Genomic DNA, 22,964 nt, shown 5'->3' with positions numbered 1-22,964 from the left:
GAGAAAACAGCATTCAGTGTCGGAGATGGTCTTTGGCAGTTTACAGTAATGCCCTTTGGTCTATGTAATGCACCATCTACTTTTGCGAGACTTATGGATCAGGTACTGAAAGGACTACATTGGAAAACATGCTTAGTGTACCTAGACGACATCATCGTACTGGGAAAGAACTTTGAAGAACATCTTAAGAACTTAGAGGAAGTTTCCAGAGAATAGCTGGCGCTGGTCTGAAACTAAGTCCCAAAAAGTGTTCGCTGTTTAAAAAGGAAGTAAGTTATATGGGTCACAAGGTAACGACAGAGGGCATCTGCACTGCGAATGAAAAGATAGAGGCTGTAAAGGATTGGACAAGACAACAGAACCTGCATGAATTGAGAAGTTTCCTTGGGCTGTGCACATATTACAGACGATTTGTACAAAACTTTTCCAGTGTAGCCCATAGCCTCCACGAGCTTACAAGAAAAAATAAAGCTTTTGAATGGAAGAAGGGGCAAGAAGTGGCTTTCCAAACATTGAAAGAGCGTTTGTTCACTGCCCCAATGTTGGCATATCCGATTGCAGGAGCAACGTTTATTCTAGATACAGATGCGAGCGGATATGCTAAAGGAGGCGTTTTGTTACAACTGGTCGATGGACAGGTGAAGGTAGTTGCATATTACATTCGTTCAATTGGAAAACCAGAGGGGAACTATTGCGTTACAAGGAGAGAGCTGTTGGCATTGGTAGAGTGCATTAAACATTTTCACAAGTACCTCTACGGACAGCGATTACGCGCCAGGACAGATTACGTAGCGTTGAAATGGCTCCTGCAGTTCCGTAATCCAGAGGGTCAATTGGCACGGTGGATCGAGCGACTACAAAGCTATGACTTTTCCATTGAGCATCGGAAAGGTAGTACCATTGGGAATACCGATGCAATGTCACGAAGACCATGTAATTTGGAATGCCAACACTGTTCGAAAGCTGAGGATAAGGAAGGCATCATAGATGCTTATGAATATAATGTGTTCGGATGAATGGGACATGGAACAACTAAGGAAGTGTCAGCTAGAAGATACAGATCTGTCGCATGTTATGCGAGGGCTCGAACGAAACGAAACAAAAAAAAAAAAATTTCAGTAGAGAGTCCTATTGCGAAGCCATATTGGGTGCAGTGGATCAGTTTAGAATTGATATCCGGTTGACTGCATCGAGTATGGGAGAGTGAGGATGGTCAAAGTCGGAGGAAACTGATAGTTGATCCAAGGAAAAGGATTCCCGACGTTCTCAGTGAGCACCATAACCGTCCAAGTGGAGGTCATCTTGGAATTACGAAGACGCTCGAGAAGATTAAGCAGAGATTCTATTGGGTTGGTTGCTGTCAGCCGGTCAGTGAGTGGATTGCCAACTGCGAGGTTTGGAGCAGAGCAAAAGGTGAAAAGATGAAGCAATAGAACTCAGGTGTGCCATTTGAAAGGATCGGATTCAAGGGGTTGTGTAGCGCAACATATAGCTTCTCCAACCCAATTGTCAACCTCACCTTCGAGCGGCGAATCCCGTTTCACTAACAGACGAGGCTCTGGCGACCCCAAGCTCCTCATGGAACTTGGTGGTGGGGAGGGAGGGATGGCCTGAAGGTTCAATGTGGCCATATAAATCGTTCCCGAGATGGTCGGGCCAGCACCTTAATGGTGCTGTGTTACCGGAGCGTATCGGATCTGTATCCGACAAAGGACCATCACATCGATAACACTCCCCAAAGCCTTCGGGGAGTAACCTAATCGCTACAACAACAACAACAACAACAACATCGCTATGGATGTCGCAGGTCAATTTCCTACTAGCAACTGCGGAAACAAATATGTAGTGGTTATGGATTCTTTCAGCAAATTGCCAGAGGTATACCCCATCCCAAATCAAGAAGCGGAAACAGTAGCAGAAGGGAGATCATAAACAATTGGGTTGCAAGGTATGGTGTACCAATGGAGTTACATTCTGGCCATGGGAGAAATTTTGAATCAGCTGTGTTCCAAGAAATGTGTAAAACATTGGGCATTTCAAAAACACGGACAACTGCATTGCATCCTCAGACCGATGGTATGGTGGAACGATTCAATAGTACATTGAAGGAGCACTTAAGGAAAGTAGTGGACAAGTTCCATAAAGAGTGGGATACACGCTTACCATTATTCTTGATGGTTTACTGATCCGCAGTGCATGAGACAACGGACCAAACCCACGCAAAAGTAATTTTTGGCAATGACCTTCGACTGCCAGCTGATTTGGAGTTTGGGATAAATGCCGATGCGGAGAGAAATGCCAAGAAATCCACTGGTGTCTTCGAGGAAGAAATGAGGGAAATACATTATCTTGTAAGACAACGAACCAAGATTATGAGTGACAAGATGAAAGCCAGATATGATAAAGCAATAATTCGGAAGGTTTTCGGGAATGAGATTTGGTGCTGCTATACAACCCACAACGAAAAAAAGGTTTGTCACCGAAATTGAAGTGTAATTGGGAATGCCCATACTAAGTTGTGAAACGGATTAAAGATGTAGTTTACCGCGTACAAACAATTGGGAAACCACGAACCAAAACGAAAGTGGTTCATTTGGAAAAACTGGCAGCGTTTAGATCAGGAAATTTGTCTGATCGGGACGATCTGACTTAGGTATAGGGCAGTGTGGCGAATTTTCACATCACTAAATAAATGCACAACAACAAAAAACATTAAATCAAGCTACATAAACACATTAATCATCATTTACCCACATACATACAAGGCAACGAAGAGATAACTCACACACAGATATAGTCATCAGCCGAAGTAGTACTCACGCATACACCTGCATATGGCTATAAGATAGACATAAACTACAAATATGCATGTATATAGTTACGAACCAAGCAAGAGATACAATTGTTCTGGAATACAGTTTCGCGAAATGAGTAGACCTTCGGAGAAATGGATGAACGAGAGAACAGAGAGTATAAAAGCAGCAACATCTGAGGCATGACTAATCAGTTTGATTAAAACACGCTGTCAGTTGCGAAGTGAAGTTTAATTGTGAAGTATAATTGTACTACTCCCAACGTAGTCTAATAAAGACCATGTTGCAATACTGAATATTGGAGTGATTTATTCAACAGTTTAGCGATTCGAACGTTAGCAGAAAGTTGCAAATAAGCAGAATTTTCTGAAATTCGTTACGATATACATAGTAGAGAGCTAAATAAAAAATCTGAAATTTCGAAGCTATAAAAATCTCCAGACTTCCCACTTCAATACCTACCGTACTGTATACTCGATTAATTAATAGATACCTCCAATAATCCGTGAGAAGAGATTGTCAAAATTCAAAGTTACATTGGCACATATAGGAAAGCAATCAGTTTTTCGCGACTTCTTAACATTTAGATTTTTTGAGGTGATCGCTGTTTTGATCTAGGGGTGCGATATGTCCTATACTTAATATCACACTTTATTTAAAGTGTTTTAGATAACACACTTTAAATATCTAAGATGAGATTATATTTTGCTACGGAAGATTGTAATTAGTTGAGTAGAAAAAAGATCACATATTCACCTTAGTTCGATTCTTAACCTTTTCAACCCGCTGGGACACTAACAATCTCATAAATTCTGGGAAGTACTGTTAAGTCCAAACATAAAAGATAGAATTATGGGACGACCTAGAAATCGTTCACCCAACAGTTGGGCTAGTACTAGGTGGTGCTGGTATCCCAGCATGCCTAACTCTTTAAGGACTCTCATATCGATAATAGCCTATAACAACAAATGTACACAAGTCTTGTTTGTGAGGGTAAATGATGATCCGACTTTTATTTATTTATAAAATTCGTCAGTTGGTGCAGCAAAGTTGCCACTTGGAAATATTCAAAGGAAACTGCATTAAGTGGAAACAACCTTCGGTAACAGCATGAAGAATTTCGTGAGATTACTCAATTGATTTTGTATTATATATGTACTTCGAAAGATGGTCCAATCGATGTATAAATAGCTTAGCTTCCGTGAATCACTTGACCTTTATTCGGATTCGAGTTTTAACTTTTGTGCAGGAAAAATTTCTATTAGAACATATTGGTATGAAAATACGCAAAATCGAAAGATAGCCAGCACCAACTTTTCGACATCGAATTATTCGAGCACTACATAGCGGGATATACATAGTTCTGTAAATGCTACAACTATAAAATTTATAAAGTAAGATAACTTGATCATCTCATGTACGACTTTTGCATGTAATTTCAACCGAACTAGACTCCTTTATTTGATTTCACTTACTGTGTTTATTGACAGGTGTTGCCCCACCAGTTGGTGGTGGCCCTGGCACACTGAAACTTTTGAGCGGATGCCCACGTTTAGAACTCTCAATAGTTGATACGCCACCGTTAGCTGGACCTCCACTAGCTCCAGTCCCACCGCCATTCGGATAACCAGCATTGCTGAAATGAAGAAATATCAGAACTAAAATAAATCTATAATCCAAGAGCAGTACACGAGATCTAATTGCAAGCGTGCATGACTAAAAATTTACTAAAAACATCACTTTTTACTTAAATACAGTTTTATTGAAATTTTTTAAAACAAAAATTTCGCTTACAATAATATACAATGACAAGACAAAAGTCGCAACACACTGTCGCATTTATATAGATTTATAATGCATTCAATGTTAATGCTTCGGACACCCTACCAAGGACATTAAGAGTAAGAAAATTTTGCACTAAATTTTGCTTTCCGGTGCATCTGAACATGTACTGTAAGTGTCATCATCACCGCATAAGTTATTCACAGATGTATTTGATGGTCGTGAATCCTTTGGAGGATACAAAAAGGCGCACTGTACTGGAGTTTTACGCTTTTTTCGCCGCCGCGCAGTTAAATACGAACGTCTTCGTCGACCACGCAGTCGCTTTAGTTTACGTTGCTCGAATGCAATATTACGGTATGGTTGCTTTTGTTCTTCTGACATTGAATTCCATAACCGTCCAGCTGTTTTTGCAATGCGCGCACTCTCACGCGGTGACATTGATCCACATCCCGGATGCGTTAATTCGCCACCACTTGCTTTCATGCGCACTTCGGCGAGAAAATTAAAGAATGGATTTGGCGAGGCCGAGAGTTTGGTATGACGTATAATTTCACGATGCAGTGTACTTGGGCTGAATGAGACGCGTGTTTTGCGACGTGAGGGCCGAACTAGTGTTGTGAATACTTCACATATTCTCTCCCAGATGGATGACATAACACTTGATTTAGCTAGTTCTAGTGGTAATCTTCACGATGGTTTTAAATCAATATAACAATTTTTTTTTCGAAAACGAAGAAATAAAAATATATATTAGTTTTAAACTGAAATTTCGCCGGCCGATAAAAAAATTTTATTTTTATTTTAAAGTTGAAGTTCAATTTGAAAATATTTTCAAAAATTACTCAGTTTCTGACTGTCTGCCACTGGGTATTATTTAGAAGCCGTTGTAGGGAAATTGCCAAGCGACCAATGATAGGATACCAAGCACAATAGTCCTTGTTGTATCCATTCAATAGGCGCGACCGATCAAAAATTGTCATCAATATCCTCTAATGGGAGTACAAGGAAACTTGCAGTTTCACCTGGGGAGGACCAGAGTGAGAGGGGTGTTAGAGGCGTTGGTTCCACATTGCAATTAAAGAGATGGTTGGTGTCATGTGGGGACACATTGCCAGCAGGACATACATTTTGTATGTCGGGGTTGATTTTGGATAAGTAAGGGTTTAACCTGTTGCAGTACCCAGATCGAAGTTGAGCTAGAGTGGCGCCCGTCTCCCTAGGGAGAATGCGTTCCTCTTTGGCGCATTTACCTTCAATCTGCATAAAAAAAAAAAAAACAAAAAAAAAATACTTGATTCCTTTCTTATATCAGCCAAATTATTTAAATAAAAGTAACATTATTACCAAAAAATGCGTGCGTTGTTGTTGTTGTTGTAGCAGTGCTTCGCCCCACCTAATAGTTGCAACTGATCACAAATAGTCGTAAATATCCTCTAACGGGAGTCCAAGGAAACTTCCTGTTTCAACAGGGGTGGACCATAATGAAACGGGGTGTTAGAGGCGTTGGTTCCGCATTACAATTAAAGAGATGGTTGGTGTCATGTGGGGACACATTGCAAGCGGGGCATACATTTTGTATGTCGGGGTTGATTCTGGATAGGTAAGAGTTTAACCTGTTACAGTATCCAGAACGAAGTTGAGCTGGGGTGACTCGCGTTTCCCTGGGGAGTATGCTTTCCTCTTCCGCAAGTTTTGGGTACTGTTCTTTGAGTACTGGATTCACCGGGCAATTCTTGGCATAAAGGTCCGACGCCTGTTTGTGGAGTTCACCAAGGACCTGCTTGTGTTTCATTACTTCATACGGCTGAGTTCTCAGGTGCCGTATTTCCTTAAAATGCTTACGGAGATGACTTCTTAAGCCCCTAGGCGGTGTTGGCTCATCAATCAGATGTCTGTTGGGATGCCCAGGTTTCTGGGTATTCAATAGGAACTGTTTGGTTAGAATCTCATTTCTCTCCCTGATGGGGAGTATTCTCGCCTCATTATGTAGATGGAGTTCTGGGGACATAAGAAGACAGCCCGTGGCGGTTCTGAGAGCAGTATTTTGGCAGGCCTGTAGCTTCTTTCATTGGGTAATTTTTAGGCTTGGCGACCATATAGGGGACGCGTAGCATGCAATCGGCTGGCCAAGTGTTTTGTATGTGGTAATGAGCGTTTCTTTGTCTTTTCCCCAAGTACTGCCAGCAAGGGATTTGAGGATTTTATTACGGCTCTGGATTTTCAGTACAATTGCGGCTGCGTGCTCACTAAAATGTAGATCCTGATCAAACGTCACACCCAAGATGTTGGGGTGTAGGACAGTCGGTAGCGTAGTGCCATCGACGTGGATGTTCAAAATGGTCGACATTTGGGACGCCCATGTTGTAAATAAGGTCGCGGAGCATTTAGTCGGTGATAATGTCAGGTTTCGCGAGGCGAAAAAACTGGAGAGATCAGGGAGGTAGCCGTTTATTCTGTTGCAAAGCTCATCGATCTGTGGGCCTGGGCCTGTGGCCATTATTGTGCAGTCATCGGCGTAGGAAACCATAGTAACTACTTCTGGTGGCGAAGGTAGCTTAGATATGTAGAAATTAAACAAACGTGGGAATAGGACACCACCCTGTGGCACCCCTTGTTTAATTCTTCTTGGTTTTGATGTTTCGTTTCTAAATAGCACCGATGCCTGCCCACCACCCAGATAATTTGCGGTCCACCTTTTAAGACATGGGGGAAGGGTAGGCCCTTCCAGGTCTTGCAGTAGCGTGCCATGGTTGACCGTATCAAAAGCTTTTGATAGGTCTAGCGCAACGAGTACTGTTCTACGGGGGGGGTTTGATTTAAACCGCAATTCGTGTGGTTGTTCGGCGTCAACTGTGCGCGCAAATTGCTTTTGAGTGAGGCATGATGCGACACATACGTACATAGCATTCGCTGTGTTATTTAACCTCGGGCGTAGGTTTATAGGCATGTAAGTTAACACAGTCAAATATTAACTTTAGCTTTCAGAAAAATGCTGCAATAGCAACTTCACATTTTGTATTGCTATTGCTTGCTCCATTTGCAAATTGATGATTAGGCAATATTTCGCAAACATTAAGCGGAAGCGATGGCGACGGAATAAAAGCCGCCGCCACTTCCAAGTATAACAACAAAAACAAAACATAGCAATAAGAATTATTGTAAATTTGCGAGTAAGCAAAATTGTAATATAAAAGACTGAAATAAATAAATCAATTAGGTTCAGTTGGTTCAGTTGATAAATGTAACGATTGAGTTTAATTTTGTTATCGACGGCGCACGGGCAGTAACTGGCGCCCAACGTAAAAATAGTGCAATAAAGTAACTTAAAACAAAAGGATACAAATATCCTCGTATAATTGAATGAAATTAATAAATAAATCTATAAAAACTGTGGATACAATTATCCTTGTTCACTGAGTGAGACTAGTAAAAAATGTGTAACTTAAAAAGGATACAAATAGCCTTGTCGATTGAGAGACTATAAAATAGACCCTCAAAAAGTTATAACGTAAAGAATACAAATATCCTTGTGCAACTAGTGAATAAACCTTCAAAAACTGTGAAGAGGATAAATCTCCAACATCAACCGCCTGCAGCCCCCAATCACTATCAACCTTGAAAGCCGTTCCTGTACCACGAGTAGGGGAGTAAAATTCTTAAAAGGGATTCATCAGGACGACAACCAAATATTACTGCAATGCTGTTCCTCATTTTATTGTAAATGAATTTTGTCAATTAGAAAATAATTTAGAAAATATTGTCAGAATTAACTTAAGTTAAAAGCCATTAAGTGATAAAATTTTAGTTAGATTATTTGCTTAATTTTTATTTGAAAATCACAAAAAAGAAAAAAACAAAAAATGGAAAATATAGAAAATGCAATTTCACTGCTAACTGGTGTTCTCAATTTGCAAATCGAGCAGATTAGGGCAATGAACAACAGAATAGGGGAATTAGAAACTAGAATTAGGCCTCCCCCAATAAATAACCCTGCACCTCTTGCCCCAGCAACAGAGGCAGAACTCAACGAAATGAGGAGGTTGCCAGACTTTGTAAAGGATTTACAAATTTTTGATGGAAATCCAATTCAATACATTTCGTGGATCTCCAGTGTGGAATCCATTTTAAAAGACTACGAGGTAGTCAAAAACAGACCCATCTTTCGTGCTATAATGCAGCATATTAGAAATAAAATAAGAGGACCGGCGGATACCGCCCTTCTTCTTACAACGTATTTAATGACGACTGGGAAAAAATTAAAACCTGCCTATCCTTACGCTGACAAGCGCGATCTCAGAACCCTTGAGTATGAACTAACAACTTTAAGCCAGAGAAATTCTAGTGTAGACAAATTATACGCCAGGATTAATTACCAGCTCTCGCTTATAATAAATAAGATAAATGCTCAAGTACATTCAGAGGAAGCTATCAGCGCTTTGATAGACAGCTACAGGAATAGGGCACTCGGATGTTTTTGTCAGGGAGTACAAGTAGAACTTTCAAGGATGCTAATAATCCAAAAACCCGAAACACTACGTGAAGCCTATGCTTCGTGTTTAGGGATACAAAACATGAACTTAAGAAATCACTCGATTTACCCAAAAAATTCTGTCAATGCGAATTACAAAAAATATAATTATTCCTCATTGCTAAATTCACCAAATGAATTGAACATTCGCGAAAAAAATTAAATATATAGTATAGAAACCAACATAATGCTAGGTAAACTCAGCCGCAAGGACCACCTCCACGGCCTACACAGCCCAAACCCCCTGTCCCGATGGAGGTCGATCCATCATTGCATTCTCAAAAAGTAAATTATATAAAAGGACAAACCATGCTCCGCCTAAGAGGTCACAAAATACCTCAAATTTACCAAGGAAACAACCAAAGTTATTTAATATTGAACCAGGAGATGAAAAGCTTGATGAACAGGAGAATTCCGAGGAAATAAATTTTATGATAAGGGCGGATCAAGCTTTCCTTACATAAATTACCATACAAAAAACAATGGAATTCTAAAGTTCCTTATTGATACTGGAGCAAACAACAATTTTATTTCTGATAAAATTGCTATAGGGTCCAGTAAGTTAGATAAACGATTTACTGTGCAATCTGCTGCCGGACATGGTACATTTTTCAAAAACTTGGGTATTATGACTAAACTCAACTTTTTCGTACTGCCCAACCTAAAATCCTTCGACGGGGTTATAGGAGACGACACTTTAAACACTTAGAAGCTATAACTGATACGAAAAACAATACGCTGCGGCTAAATGATACTGAAATCAAATGACAAGAAAAAAACGGTTAGGCAAGTAAATAATACCCTAACAACTACCACTAATGATATAGAAACTATTAAGCGGAAATACGCAGATTTTTTTTGGTGCTGTTTCGGACAGCGGCACTATTGACACGAGTGTACGCGCATAAATCAAAACAACAACGGATGAACCCGTTTACACAAAATCATATCCCTACCCAGCGAACCTTAGGGAAGAGGTGGAAAAACAAATAAAAGAGTTGCTAAAGGACGGCATGATCAGGCCATCAAAAAGTCCTTATAACTCTCCTCTGTGGGTAGTGCCGAAAAAGCCAGGCCCATCTGGGGAAAAAAGTATAGGACAGTTATAGATTTTAAACGCTTAAATGCGGTACTATTCCTGATACGTATCCTATACCGGATATAAATAACACATTAGCAAGTTTAGGCGAATCCAAGTACTTCACCACTCTTGATTCAACATCTGGATTTCACCAGATCAAAATGAAAGAAAGAGATATAAAGAAAACAGCTTTTTCAACGGCCAATGGTAAATACTAGTTTACCAGGCTGCCGTTTGGACTCAGAAACGCGCCATCCATCTTTCAAAGAATGATTAATGATGTTCTGAAACCCTTAATTGGTAAATGTTGTTACGTCTACATTGATGATATTATCATCACAGGGAAGCATAAAGAAGAACATTTAAAGAATTTGGAACTTGTGTTTGAATTACTTCAAAAATCAGGACTAAAAGTCAACTACGAAAAATCGAAATTCCTCAGGACACATGTAGAATTTTTAGGGCACGTTGTCACACAGGATGGAGTCCTACACGACCATGAAACAATTTCCTCTATAAAAAGGATATTGCCACCCAAAAACTAGAAGGAACTAAAAAGCTTCCTAGGACAAGCTTCCTATTACAGAAGATTTATAAGGGATTTTGTGAAATTTGCTAAGCCTCTCACAAACCTAACAAGAGGTATTTACGCCCAAACAAAAGCAAATCAATCTAAAAGGGTTAGCATTTCACTAAACAAAGAAGCAATGAAATCCTTTAATGACTTAAAAGAGTTGCTTATGTCTTCGGAGATCTTTACATTTCCGGACTTCTCCAAAGCCTTCATCCTGACAACAGATGCGTCCAATGTAGCTATCGGAGCTGTCCTTTCTCAGGGTGAAATTGGCAAAGATAAGCCAATAACCTACATCTCCAGATCGCTTAATAAAACTGTAGAGAATTATTCGACAATTGAAAAGGAGATGCTGGCTATTATATGGGCATTAGATAAGCTTAGGACCTACCTGTACGGTGCGAAGGAAATACAAATATTAACCGACCACCAACCCCTTACATTCGCCTTGAGCAATAGCAATAATAATGCTAAGTTAAAACGATGGAAGGCAAGGATAGAGGAATTCAACTATAAGCTCATATACAAACCTGGGAAAACTAGCACAGCAGCCGACGCTCTTTCGCGACTACCAACTGAAGTTAACGTTTTAACATCTACAGATGACAATTCCCAACATAGCGCAGAAGAGGACAACACAGACTTGTGTTTGCAAAAACAAAGCTTAGCAAAGAAGTTATTAAATTCATATTAAAAAAACTACCTAAACCCAAATTTAGTTGATGGAGTCAAAATCCCAGAAAAACACATTCCTATGTTGCAAGAAATCTTCAAAGAATGTTTTTCAAAATTTTGAATTAGAATTACCCAGAGGATAGTGAGCGATGTCTCTAACGATGAAGATAAGTTCCGCATTATCAGAGAAGAACACAAAAGAGCTCATCGGAACGGGATAGAAAACAAAGAACAAATACTGGAAAAATTGTATTTCCCTCAAATGGCCAAACTAATCAAAGATTACACAATATCATGTGAAATTTGCCATTGTAACAAGTATGAACGCCGACCTCCCAAACCCGAAATCCAAGCCACACCCATTCCATCGTATGCTACTGAGATTCTTCATATAGACATTATCGAAATTTCAGGGGAAAAATATATAACCTGTTTAGATAAATTCTCGAAATTTGTTAAATTCTTTCGAATAAAAAATAAATCCGTTCTACATATCCGCGACAAGCTGATAAAACTTCTTCATTTCTACTTTGTCCCCAAAACGTTGGTTATGGACAACGAGGGCAGTTTTATTAGCCCAATTACATTAAACTATTTGGAGGCCTTACGAATAGAAATCTATTTGACCCCTCCTCAAAAAAGCGAAGTGAATGGTGCGGTTGAACGCGTTCACTCTACCATAATAGAAATAGTCCGATGCCTTCAAGCCGAATATCCTGCCTTTTCTATTAATGGGATAATTAAATCGCTGTTGACAGATATAACGATACAATCCATTCAACAACAAAGTAGAAACCAGCTGACGTTTTCTTTGGTAGGACTAACAGAATAAATTATCAGGAATTAAAGGACTTCAAGAATATTTTTAGTAACGACATCAGACACGAACTCGCCAGGAACCAGAAAAAGATGCTAAACTGGCACAACAAGAAAAGGACTAAACTTAGAAACTATGAACCAGGCGAAACAGTTTTCAAAAAGACAAACAGATTAAACAGAAAAAGCAACCTATTTATAAGAAAGAAACCGTAGGAAAAGACAATAATGTAACAATTACTACCACTAATAATAGAAGGATTCACAAATCTCATCTGAAAAATTGAAAATTTTTCCGTTTACTAGGTTGATACCAAGACTTACAGGAGCAGTAGTGGACATATACGAATACAAAAGCCCATTGGTGACGATAAAACAGGGCATAGGAAAAATATCATATTCGAAACGATCCTGTAATTGAATTAATTACAGATGGAACAGTCTTCATTTCCAACTTTATAGGAAATCTAACGTATAATAACTTAACTCAGAGCTTGGACGGCACCTTTATCATACATTTTTTTAACGGAACTATAACTATAGGCAATATGAATTACACAAATTGGCAAACTACGTCTCAGCAGATCTTACCTCCTATACTCTCAAGGTACTTAACTGAAAAAGAGATAAAAATATATTTACAATACCTCCACCAACTCCACTTGACGAATGTAAAACAAGTAAGGAAAGTTAAGTTCGGGTGTAATCGAACATTACATACTCAGCTGAGAGCTTTGGAGACAAAATAAGGGAAAATCACAATTTAGCAAAATGAACCTAGGGTAACCCTGAAATGTGTTTGTATGACATGGGTTTCAAATGGAAGGTATTAAAGAGTATTTTAAAAGGGAGTGCGCCATAGTTCTATAGGTGGACGGAATTTCAGGATATCGCGATAAAGGTGGACCAGGGGTGACTCTGGAATGTGTGTTGTACGATATGGGTATCAAATGAAAGGTGTTAATGAGTATTTTAAAAGGGAGTGGGCCTTAGTTCTATAGGTGGACGCCTTTTCGAGATATCGCAATAAGGGTGGACCAGGAGTGACTCTAGAATGTGTTTTTACGATATGGGTATCAAATTAAAGGTATTAATGAGGGTTTTAAAAGGGAGTGGGCCTTAGTTTTATATGTGACGGCGTTTTCAAGATATCAACCAAAATTTGGACCAGGGTGACCCAGAACATCATCTGTCGGATACCGCTGATTTATTTATATATGTCATACCACGAACAGTATTCCTGCCAAGATTTCAAGGGCTTTTGATTTCACCCTGCAGAACTTTTTCATTTTCCTCTACTTATTATGGTAGGTGTCACACCCATTTTACAAAGTTTTTTCTAAAGATATATTTTGCATCAATAAACCAATCCAATTACCATGTTTCATCTCTTTTTTCATATTTGGTACAGAATTATGGCATTTTTTTTCATTTTTCGTAATTTTCGATATCGAAAAAGTGGGCGTGGTCATGGTCGCATTTTGGCCATTTTTTATACCAAGATAAAGTGAGTTCAGATAAGTATGTGAACTAAGTTTTGTAATCATATATCGATTTTTGCTCCAGTTATCGTGTTAACGGCCGAGCGGAAGGGCAGACGGTCGACTGTGTATAAAAACTGGTCGTGGCTTCAAACCAATTTCGCCCTTTTTCACAGAAAACAGTTATCGTCCTAGAATCTAAGCCACTACCAAATTTCATAAGGATTGGTAAATTTTTGTTCGACTTATGGCTTTAAAAATATTCTAGACGATATAAATGAAAAGGGCGAAGCCACACCCATTTTGAAATTTTCTTTTATTTTTGTATTTTGCTGCACCATATCATTACTGGAGTTGAATGTTGACTTAATTTACTTATATACTGTAAAGATATTAAATTTTTGGTTAAAATTTGACTTAAAAAATTTTTTTTTTCAAAGTGAGCGTGTTCGTCATCCGATTTTGCTAATTTTTATTTAGAACACATATAGAAATAGGAGGAACGTGCCTGCCAAATTGCATCATGATATCTTCAACGACTGCGAAATTACAGCTTGCAAAACTTTTAAATTACCTTCTTTTAAAAGTGGGCGGTGCCACGCCCATTGTCCAAAATTTTACAAATTTTCTATTTTGCGTCATAAGGTCAACGCATCTACCAAGTTGCATCGCTTTATCCGTTTTTGCTAATGAATATTTCTTCACAGGAAATTCAAATTCCCTCCTCCAATAATATATTTCCAACCAGTTGCAATAGGTAAAAGCTAGATTATTTATTTTATCAGCGGGACCCTGATACTTAAAAAGGGGGGAGTTAACACAGTCAAATATTAACTTTAGCTTTCAGAAAAATGCTGCAACAGCAACTTCACATTTTGTATTGAAGAGGTCCAATTAATTTACTTACCTCCTCCATTTGCAAATTGATGATTAGGCAATATTTCGCAAACATTAAGCGGAAGCGATGGCGACGGAATAAAAGCCGCCGTGACTTCCAAGTATAACAACAAAAACAAAACATAGCAATAAGAATTATTATTAGCGAGTACGCAAAATTGTAATATAAAAGACTGAAATAAATAAATCAATTAGGTTCAGTTGGTTCAGTTGATAAATGTAACGCTTGAGTTTAATTTTGCTATCGACGGCGCACGGGCAGTTACTTGTATGGATGTAAATACATATGTATTAATTTTCATATCATACCAGCTTGACATATGCAACATAAATGGTTAAGAATGCATACATCTCTTGAAAAATACTCTTTCGTTAAAAATATTGAACATTTCCTTAAAGTTCTTAAACAAAAGTTTTTTATGTCCCTTTGAATGCTTAAACCTTTAAAACTACGCAACGGATTTTGATGCGCTTTTTTTTAATAGATAGAGTGATTGAACATTGTAGATTGTATAATAACATCCATTAAATAGTGGAGAAATACTGTTATTTTTGAAGTATCTAATGTGATGTATATATGTGACCCGGCCTATGAAAAGGTGGCTTATGACTCATAAAAAATAAAAAATAATGCAAAAGAAAAACTACTAAGAAACTGAAGAAATGCATTGTTTGTCTTTGACAGCTGTGTTTTTTTTTTAGTCATAAGCCACCTTTTCATAGGCCGGGTCACATATATGTTTAAAAGAAAGTGGTGTTAGTTACACTATTTATAACTCAAGAATGGATGAATAGATTTGGCTGAAAATTGGTGGAAGGGTAGCTTAGAACCAGGAGACAGACATAGGATACTTTTTATCCCGTTCTGGATAGGGTCTCGAGATCAAAACGTGGACCTGGGTAATCCTGGGATATGTTTGTACAATATGGGTATCAAATGGAAGCTGTTTATGAGTACTTTGATATGGGGTATTTTTCGTACCCGTAGGTGACTAGGGTCGTGTGTTTTTATATTATGGGTATCAAATTGAAGCTGTTGATGTATGCTATAATACAGAGTAAGTTCTACACCGCTGGGTGACTACGGTCTCGAGTTATAGGCCAAAACGTGGACCCGGAAACACCTAGAATGTGTTTTTATGTTATGGGTATCAAATTAAAGCTGTTGATGTGTGCTATAGTACAGAGTAAGTTTTACACCGCTGGGTGACTAGGGTCTCGAGATATAGGCCAAAACATGGACCCGGATACCCCTAGAATGTGTGTGTATTATGGATATCAAATGAGCGCTCTAAAGTTCATTGTGATATTCGATCTAGTCGCATCAACCTGCGAAACTGAACATGAATCAATAATACCCATATAAAAACTTGAGAAAAGAGCGAAGAAGGAGACTGAGAAATAGATAGAGTGAGACGAAGATAGAGATGGGTAAAGCGAAAAAGACGGAGGGAGGAGTGAATAAAAGGATTAAGAAAAAGTGAAGTGGGAGGGGGGGGGCGGGGAGGGCAGAGTTAGACGGAAAAAACTTATTAAAATGTATGCAGATAGACCAAATTTAGGGCAGAACAACGTCTGGCGGGTCTGCCAGTTATATTATATAGCTTATCGATGTGTGGATCTAGGCCTGTGACCATTATTGTGCAGTGATCGGTGTAGGATACAATGGTGACTCCTTCTGGCGGCGAAGGTAGCTTCGATATGTAGAAGTTAAACAAAAGCGGAGATAGGACACCACCCTGTAGTACCCTTTGTTAAATTCTTCTGGGCTTAGATGCTATGTTCTTTAATTGCACCGATGCTAGGTTAGGTTGAACTGGCGGGTCCATGAGGACCTCATATAGACTGAATGAGTCCGTAGTGTTACCAGAAGTTTGCTTTGACGACCAAACTGAAAAACCCTATCAAAAACCAGAACCTATGTTATAAAATAACTCCGTCCTCTTTGCAAATACCAGAAGCTTTCTAGGACTTAAACCACTTGCTGCTTCTAGATCTGACAGCTGTATCACTCCATAGCTAGAGTCTTAGCCTGGCAAGCGCAGGCTACCGCACTTCCTACATCTGCTATCACTGGCCAAGCCTAATTTAAAGGCATGTGACGCCAGAAGGCAGTGTCCAGTCAGAATACCCATCATGAGCCGACAGTCCTCTCTCTTTAATGATAGAAGAAGCATCTTTGTTAGTCTAAGGTTGGCACCGATGCTTGCCGACCAGACAGATAATTTGCGGCCCACTTTTGGAAAACCTTCCAAGTCTTCCAGTAAAGTGCCGTGGTTGGCCGTATCAAAAACTTTTGATCGGTCTATCGCAATAAGTAATGTTCTGTTTTGGGTTTTAAATTTAATATGCAGTTTATCTGCGTGTTAATGGCGTTTAGCGCGGTGGTAGTGCTATGTAGTTTTCGAAAGCCATGCTGATGATTGGCAAGACACAAGTTTGCGGTGAAATAGGTAAGCCCTTGAATCTGGTATTTTAGTCGCCTCTTACGACAGGCATAACTACCGCGGGTATATTCTGACCCCCTAACCCGCTGTGTTAGGACACTGTCCCTATGGCCAATGGCATCAAATTGATTATATTGCACTGAGTGATGGGTGATAAATGGAAGTCCGCTCCTTTTCCACTCTCGCGATCGTATGTGTGGACGTTATACCCAGAGCAGTTCTGCAAAGTAGATCTTACCGTAAGTTTAGTCTCTTGGATAGCAGCAATTCGGATGCTGTGCCGCTACAGTTTAACTGCAGTACTCTGAAGTGCAACGAGAAGACGTCGTCACTCTGCCAGTGAGTGACGGGTAACTTCGCCTGGGCTGAGGGAGGTCAAGTCGCGAGTGCTGTTGTGACCCTGGGACTGGGTGTGCTTGGGTAAGGTTCAGAGTAACCTGTTTAGTTGGGTTTGCAGCCTGGCTACATGGCGCGAGGAAACCCGTCTGGGGGTTGCCGTCGCTGAGACCAGACCATCTAGGAAAGTGGCACCATCTAAGGTAGGAGCTGCATTAGGCAGATGTCGCAAGCATATATATTTTGTGCTGGCAAACGGTGTACCATGGTAGGAACTAAGAGTCTGTTCTCCTGACTTACTCGTATGCTAGTTCCGGAAAGTGGTGCCACAAAAGATTTGTAAAAGTTACGGGGACAACGCAGCAAAACCATTTATTTTATCGGAGCAGGAGAATACGACGCAGTCCCGCTGTAAAGATCTGCTGGGAGGATGATGTGAAAGGACACAACACTGGGTTACACTGAAATGATAGCCCTTGGTCGGAAAAAATTCTGAGGCGCTCCGGTACATAGAACCGGCTGCCATTGGAAGCGCAAACTTGTCTGCTCCTCAAACTGAGTTAAGTGATGTTTTTTAATATCTGATGAACTACTATTAGTTTAGCAGTTTTCGGAATGGAGTGCGACTTACCAAAAATTACCCTCATAACCGTAAGGATGTTCAGGTGTTTGTGCCATTGAACCCGATTGTTGCGTCAGACTCTGCTGCGAGTGTCCCGTATCGACAGTCATATGCGAACGATTGGATGAAATATTGTATTGTGTGCGTGGATACTGTGGCCGCTCCATAGTTGAGTTCATAGATGTAGCTAAAATGTTGCCAAAATGTTAAATAATAAACTACGTTATATTTATTTTCTTTAAAGGAGTCTTACTCATATAGCCAGGCACATAGGAGCGTTTGTCCAGCGAATTTGTTACTGGCACCGGCGTATCTACATCATACTCATGCACCACGGAGCGTGGCAAGGTTAAGGCACCGCTGCTCGATGCACCATCACTACATACTGAAATCAAAAGATGTGCATACATATGTAAGTATTTATACAGTTATTAAACGGCTGGGGAAAGTATATGATTAGATCAACTACAGTTATTTGTACTACATGGACTTGCCACTTTCAAAAAAAAAAAAAAATAAAAATAAAAAATTTTAATTTTACATGGTTGAAGGGGGGAGGGGTGCAAACTTAGCTTCTCTGGCTTTCAATCCCAGCACTCTACCACTCGGTAAATCATAGAAACAAATTTTTGGGAAAATTTACAAAAATTTAAATGTATTTAGGCTGCTTACAGTTCCTTCTAATTTGTTATGTTGATTTTATCGATTGATAAAACTTAATACCTATATGACACTACTTTATTTTCTCTGTATTTTTCCTGTATTTTCTCTTATATTTTTTGTCGTCGTTCCACCTAATAGGGTTTCAGTAGTGGTATAAGCATAATACAAAAAAGGAGGTAGTTCCACTCAAAATTTTTTGACGTATTTGGGGATTTTTGAAGTTTCATAATGTTTGTTGTTTTGCCAGAAGCGTTGCCATATCGTTACTGTTTAAGGCAAAATTGTGGTTTTTCGGGATAGAAATTTCCTTTAGGATGAAAACGCAATGGTCATTTGAGACAATAATAACATGCTTTCGCACGATTTATGTGCATACATATCGATTGAGAATACAGTAAAACATGTAATTTATTGAAAAATAGTGGATAATCACACATACATTGGTTAATGACTCACATTTTTATGGCAGCTTGATCCTTAGACAGAAAAAAATACACGAAAAATCCTGCTGTTCTAACATGGCGCTATGACCATGCCTCTACAGTGGTTATTTCTCAAGGCGTGTTGAGAAAAAGTGTACCTCCAAAGTCTGCAGTGAGTGGTAGGTGTTTAATTTGTTACGTTTGTGGGACGTCAATGCTAAAGGGGTACAGAATGTGTATAGGCGGGGCTTGCCCCAAGGTGACCCCTGGTACAACGGGCAAAATAACTCATAACTACTGCTAACCTGCAGGCATAGATGTTAAGTAATGATTAGATAATGCTAATATTGCTAATTAACCTTCATTTGCGAAATTCTCTAATTCATTAAATAATTAGAATTAGTTCAACTAATTCCCATTAGATAATTGAAATTTTTATTCCAATGGTAAATCTAATTGCAATTAGTTGCCTTTAGCAAAAAAAATTGATTTACCTTTACAATTAGAAATCTAATTGGCTTCTGCTAATGCAATTAGATATTAATTGTTTTATTAGCTTGAATTAGAATCAATTAATTCGAGCTAATTGAATATCTAATTGCATTAGCAGAAGTCAGTTAGATTTCTAATTGTAGAGGTAAACCAATTTTTTTTGCTAATGGCAACTAATTGCAATCAGATTTAACATTAGAATAAAAATTTTAATTATCTAATGGGAATTAGCTGAACTATTTCTAATTTTTTAATGAATTAGAGAATATAAACCAATTGCATCAATTGCTAATTCTAATTGAAATTTAACATGTATGCCTGCAGGGCAATGTTCTCCTTAAAAAATGGTTTAACAATTCCTTCCTTGAGCGGTACGCATGAATTATACAATAAATAAAAAATAACAAGTAAGGAAGGTTAAGTTCGGGTGTAACCGAACATTACATACTCAGTTGAGAGCTATGGTGACAACATAAGGGAAAATAACCATGTAGGAAAATGAACCGAGGGAAACCCTAGAATGTGTTTGTATGACATGCGTATCAAATGAAAGGCATTAAAGAGTATTTTATGAGGGAGTGGGCCATAGTTCTATAGGTGGACCCCATTTAGGGATATAGCCATAAAGGTGGACCAGGGGTGACCCTGGGTATCAAATGAAAGGTGTTAATAAGTATTTTAAAAGGGAGCAATCCTTAGTTCCATAGGTGGACGCCGTTTCGAGATAAGGCCATAAAGGTGGAGCAGGGGTGACCCTAGAATTTGTTTGTACAATATGGGTATCAAAAGAAAGGTGTTAATGAGTTTTTTAAAAAGGAGTAATCCTTAGTTCCATAGGTGGACGCCGTTTCGAGATATCGCCATAAAGGTGGGCCAGGGGTGACTCTAGAATTCGTTTGTGCAATATGGGTATCAAACGAAAGGAGTTAATGAGTATTTTAAAAGGGAGTGGGCCTTAGGTCTATAGGTGGACGCCTTTTCGAGGTATCGCAATAAAGGTAGACCAGGGGTGCCTCTAGACTTTGTTTGAGCGATATGGGTATCAAATGAAAGGTGTTAATGAGTATTTTTAAAAGGGAGTGGGCCTTCGTTCTATAGGTGTTCGCCTTTTCGAGATATCGCCATAAAGGTGGAGCAGGGGTGACTCTAGAATGAGTTTGTACGATGTGGGCATCAAATTAAAGGTATTAATGAGAGTTTTAAAAGGGAGTGGTGATAGTTGTATATGTGAAGGCGTTTTCCAGATATCGACCAAAATGTGGACCAGGGTGACCCAGAACATTATCTGTTGGATACCGCTAATTTATTTATATATGTAATACCTGCCAAGATTTTAAGGGTTTTTTATTTCGCCCTGCAGAACTTTTTCATTTTCTTCTACTTAATATGGTAGGTGTCACAACCATTTTATAAAGTTTTTCTAAAGTTATATTTCGCGTCAATAAAACAATCCAATTACCTTACCATGTTTCATCCCTTTTTTCGTATTTGGTATAGAATTAGGGCATTTTTTCATTTTTCGTAATTTTCGATATCGAAAAAGTGGGCGTGGTCATAGTCGGATTTCGTTCATTTTTCATACCAAGATAAAGTGAGTTCAAGTAAGCACGTGAACTGAGTTCATTAAAGATATGTCGATTTTTGCTCAAGTTATCGTGTTAACGGCCATGCGGAAGGACAGACGGACGACTGTGTATAAAAACTGGGCGTGGCATCAACCGATTCCGCCCATTTTCACAGAAAACAGTTAACGTCATAAAATATATGCCCCTACCAAATTTCAAAAGGATTGGTTAATTTTTGTTCGACTTATGGCGTTAAAAGTATCCTAGACAAATTGAATGAAAAAGGGCGGAGCCACGCCCATTTTGAAATTTTCTTTTATTTTTGTATTTTGTTGCACCACATCATTACTGGAGTTGAATATTGACATAATTTACTTATATACTGTAAAGATATTAAATTTTTTGTTAAAATTTTACTTTAAAAAATTTTTTTTTTTTAAAGTGGGCGTGGTCCTTCTCCGATTTTGCTAATTTTTATTAAGCGTACATATAGTAATAGGAGTAACGTTCCTGCCAAATTTCATCCTGATATCTTCAACGACTGCCAAATTACAGCTTGCAAAAGTTTTAAATTACCTTCTTTTAAAAGTGGGCGGTGCCACGCCCATTGTCCAAAATTTTACTAATTTTCTATTCTGCGTCATAAGTTCAACTCAACTACCAAGTTTCGTCGCTTTATCTGTCTTTTGTAATGAATTATCGCACTTTTTCTGTTTTTTGAAATTTTCGATATCGAAAAAGTGGGCGTGGTTGTAGTCCGATATCGTTCATTTTAAATAGCGATCTGAGATGAGTGCTCAGGAACCTACATACCAAATTTCATCAAGATACCTCAAAATTTACTCAAGTTATCGTGTTAACGGACGAACGGACGGACGGACATGGCTCAATCAAACTTTTTTTCGATCCTGATTATTATGATATATGGAAGTCTATATCTATCTCGATTGCTTTATATATGTACAACCAACCGTTATCCAATCAAAATTAATATACTCTGTGAGCTCTGCTCAACTGAGTATAAAAAATGTGGACCTGTAGCCAATTTATCAAGAAATTGCGGTGTCGATTTATAAGGACATCCTTTGCGCAAGCAATTGATAAACGTGTATGTTTTGTCAAAATATTCTGAGCAAACGTCAAGGCTATATTCCCTTGCTTATTATATTTCGATCCATGTTTCTTCCACCAAAACAATATTCGGGAGCTCGAGAACTTATTAAAAACCTTTTCTAGGCTGATATTTCGTATTAAAATATTTCCAAGGCATGGGTCTCATTGTTTTTTCTTTTTTATTTAAAATAACTGTGAAAGTAATTTAGTCGTATTCGTTAATATGAAATCCATCAAAATTATAAAAATTCGTAACATTTTTCAATCTGGTAGCTTGTTTTTGGTGAAACTGTCATTGCCCCCGCAAAAGTCAAGTGGCTAATGTCACACTAAATGAAACTGCCGCCATTTTTTGTATCAAGGATATAGGTGTGTAAACTATATTTCAAAAAACTAACGAAAGACATGAAAAAACAAATGAGCCAGTTTGTATTTCGATAGGGTTTTTCGACATTCAGCCGTTTTTTCTTTATTTTTTCTGACAAATGAAAATTTTGTTTTTAGTTTGAAATTTTGTTCATAAGAACACAACTAAAATCAACTTTCGTTTGAAAAATGTGAACCATCAGAGACCGAAATAATTTTCCAGTGTTATTTTCATCGTTTTTTAATAAAAAATAAAATTTAAAACATAAACAAAAACATTTCAATCTC

The 22,964-nt window shown here is 38.5% G+C and overlaps 2 protein-coding genes across 8 annotated transcripts in view; both read right to left on the bottom strand.

Moving 5' to 3' along the window:
• Positions 1–22,964, bottom strand: part of fra (frazzled) — a 508,015-nt gene that overhangs the window by 9,539 nt on the left and 475,512 nt on the right. For all 7 annotated transcript variants that reach the window (XM_067773821.1, XM_067773823.1, XM_067773825.1 and 4 more), the window contains 3 exons: positions 18,309–18,440; positions 18,065–18,242; positions 4,289–4,449 (listed from right to left, as the gene is read on the bottom strand). In XM_067773821.1, coding sequence (XP_067629922.1) covers positions 4,289–4,449; positions 18,065–18,242; positions 18,309–18,440 — 471 coding nt within the window. The remainder of the gene's footprint in view (positions 1–4,288; positions 4,450–18,064; positions 18,243–18,308; positions 18,441–22,964) is intronic.
• Positions 4,554–5,377, bottom strand: LOC137244606 (uncharacterized). The gene has a single exon (XM_067773838.1). It carries the CDS (start codon positions 5,250–5,252, stop codon positions 4,731–4,733), a length of 522 nt encoding a protein of 173 aa, XP_067629939.1. The 5' UTR covers positions 5,253–5,377; the 3' UTR covers positions 4,554–4,730.

The sequence above is a fragment of the Eurosta solidaginis genome, chromosome 3, assembly GCF_040869045.1.
Source record: "Eurosta solidaginis isolate ZX-2024a chromosome 3, ASM4086904v1, whole genome shotgun sequence".
Classification (NCBI taxonomy): Eukaryota; Metazoa; Arthropoda; class Insecta; order Diptera; family Tephritidae; genus Eurosta; species Eurosta solidaginis.
The sequence above is the reverse complement of the archived record's forward strand: the minus strand, read 5'-3'. Positions and strand labels throughout refer to the sequence as shown.

Coding starts and splice junctions, on each gene's coding strand:
- LOC137244606 (XM_067773838.1), bottom strand. CDS start 5,252: ATGTCATCCATCTGGGAGAGAATATGTGAAGTATTCACAACACTAGTT.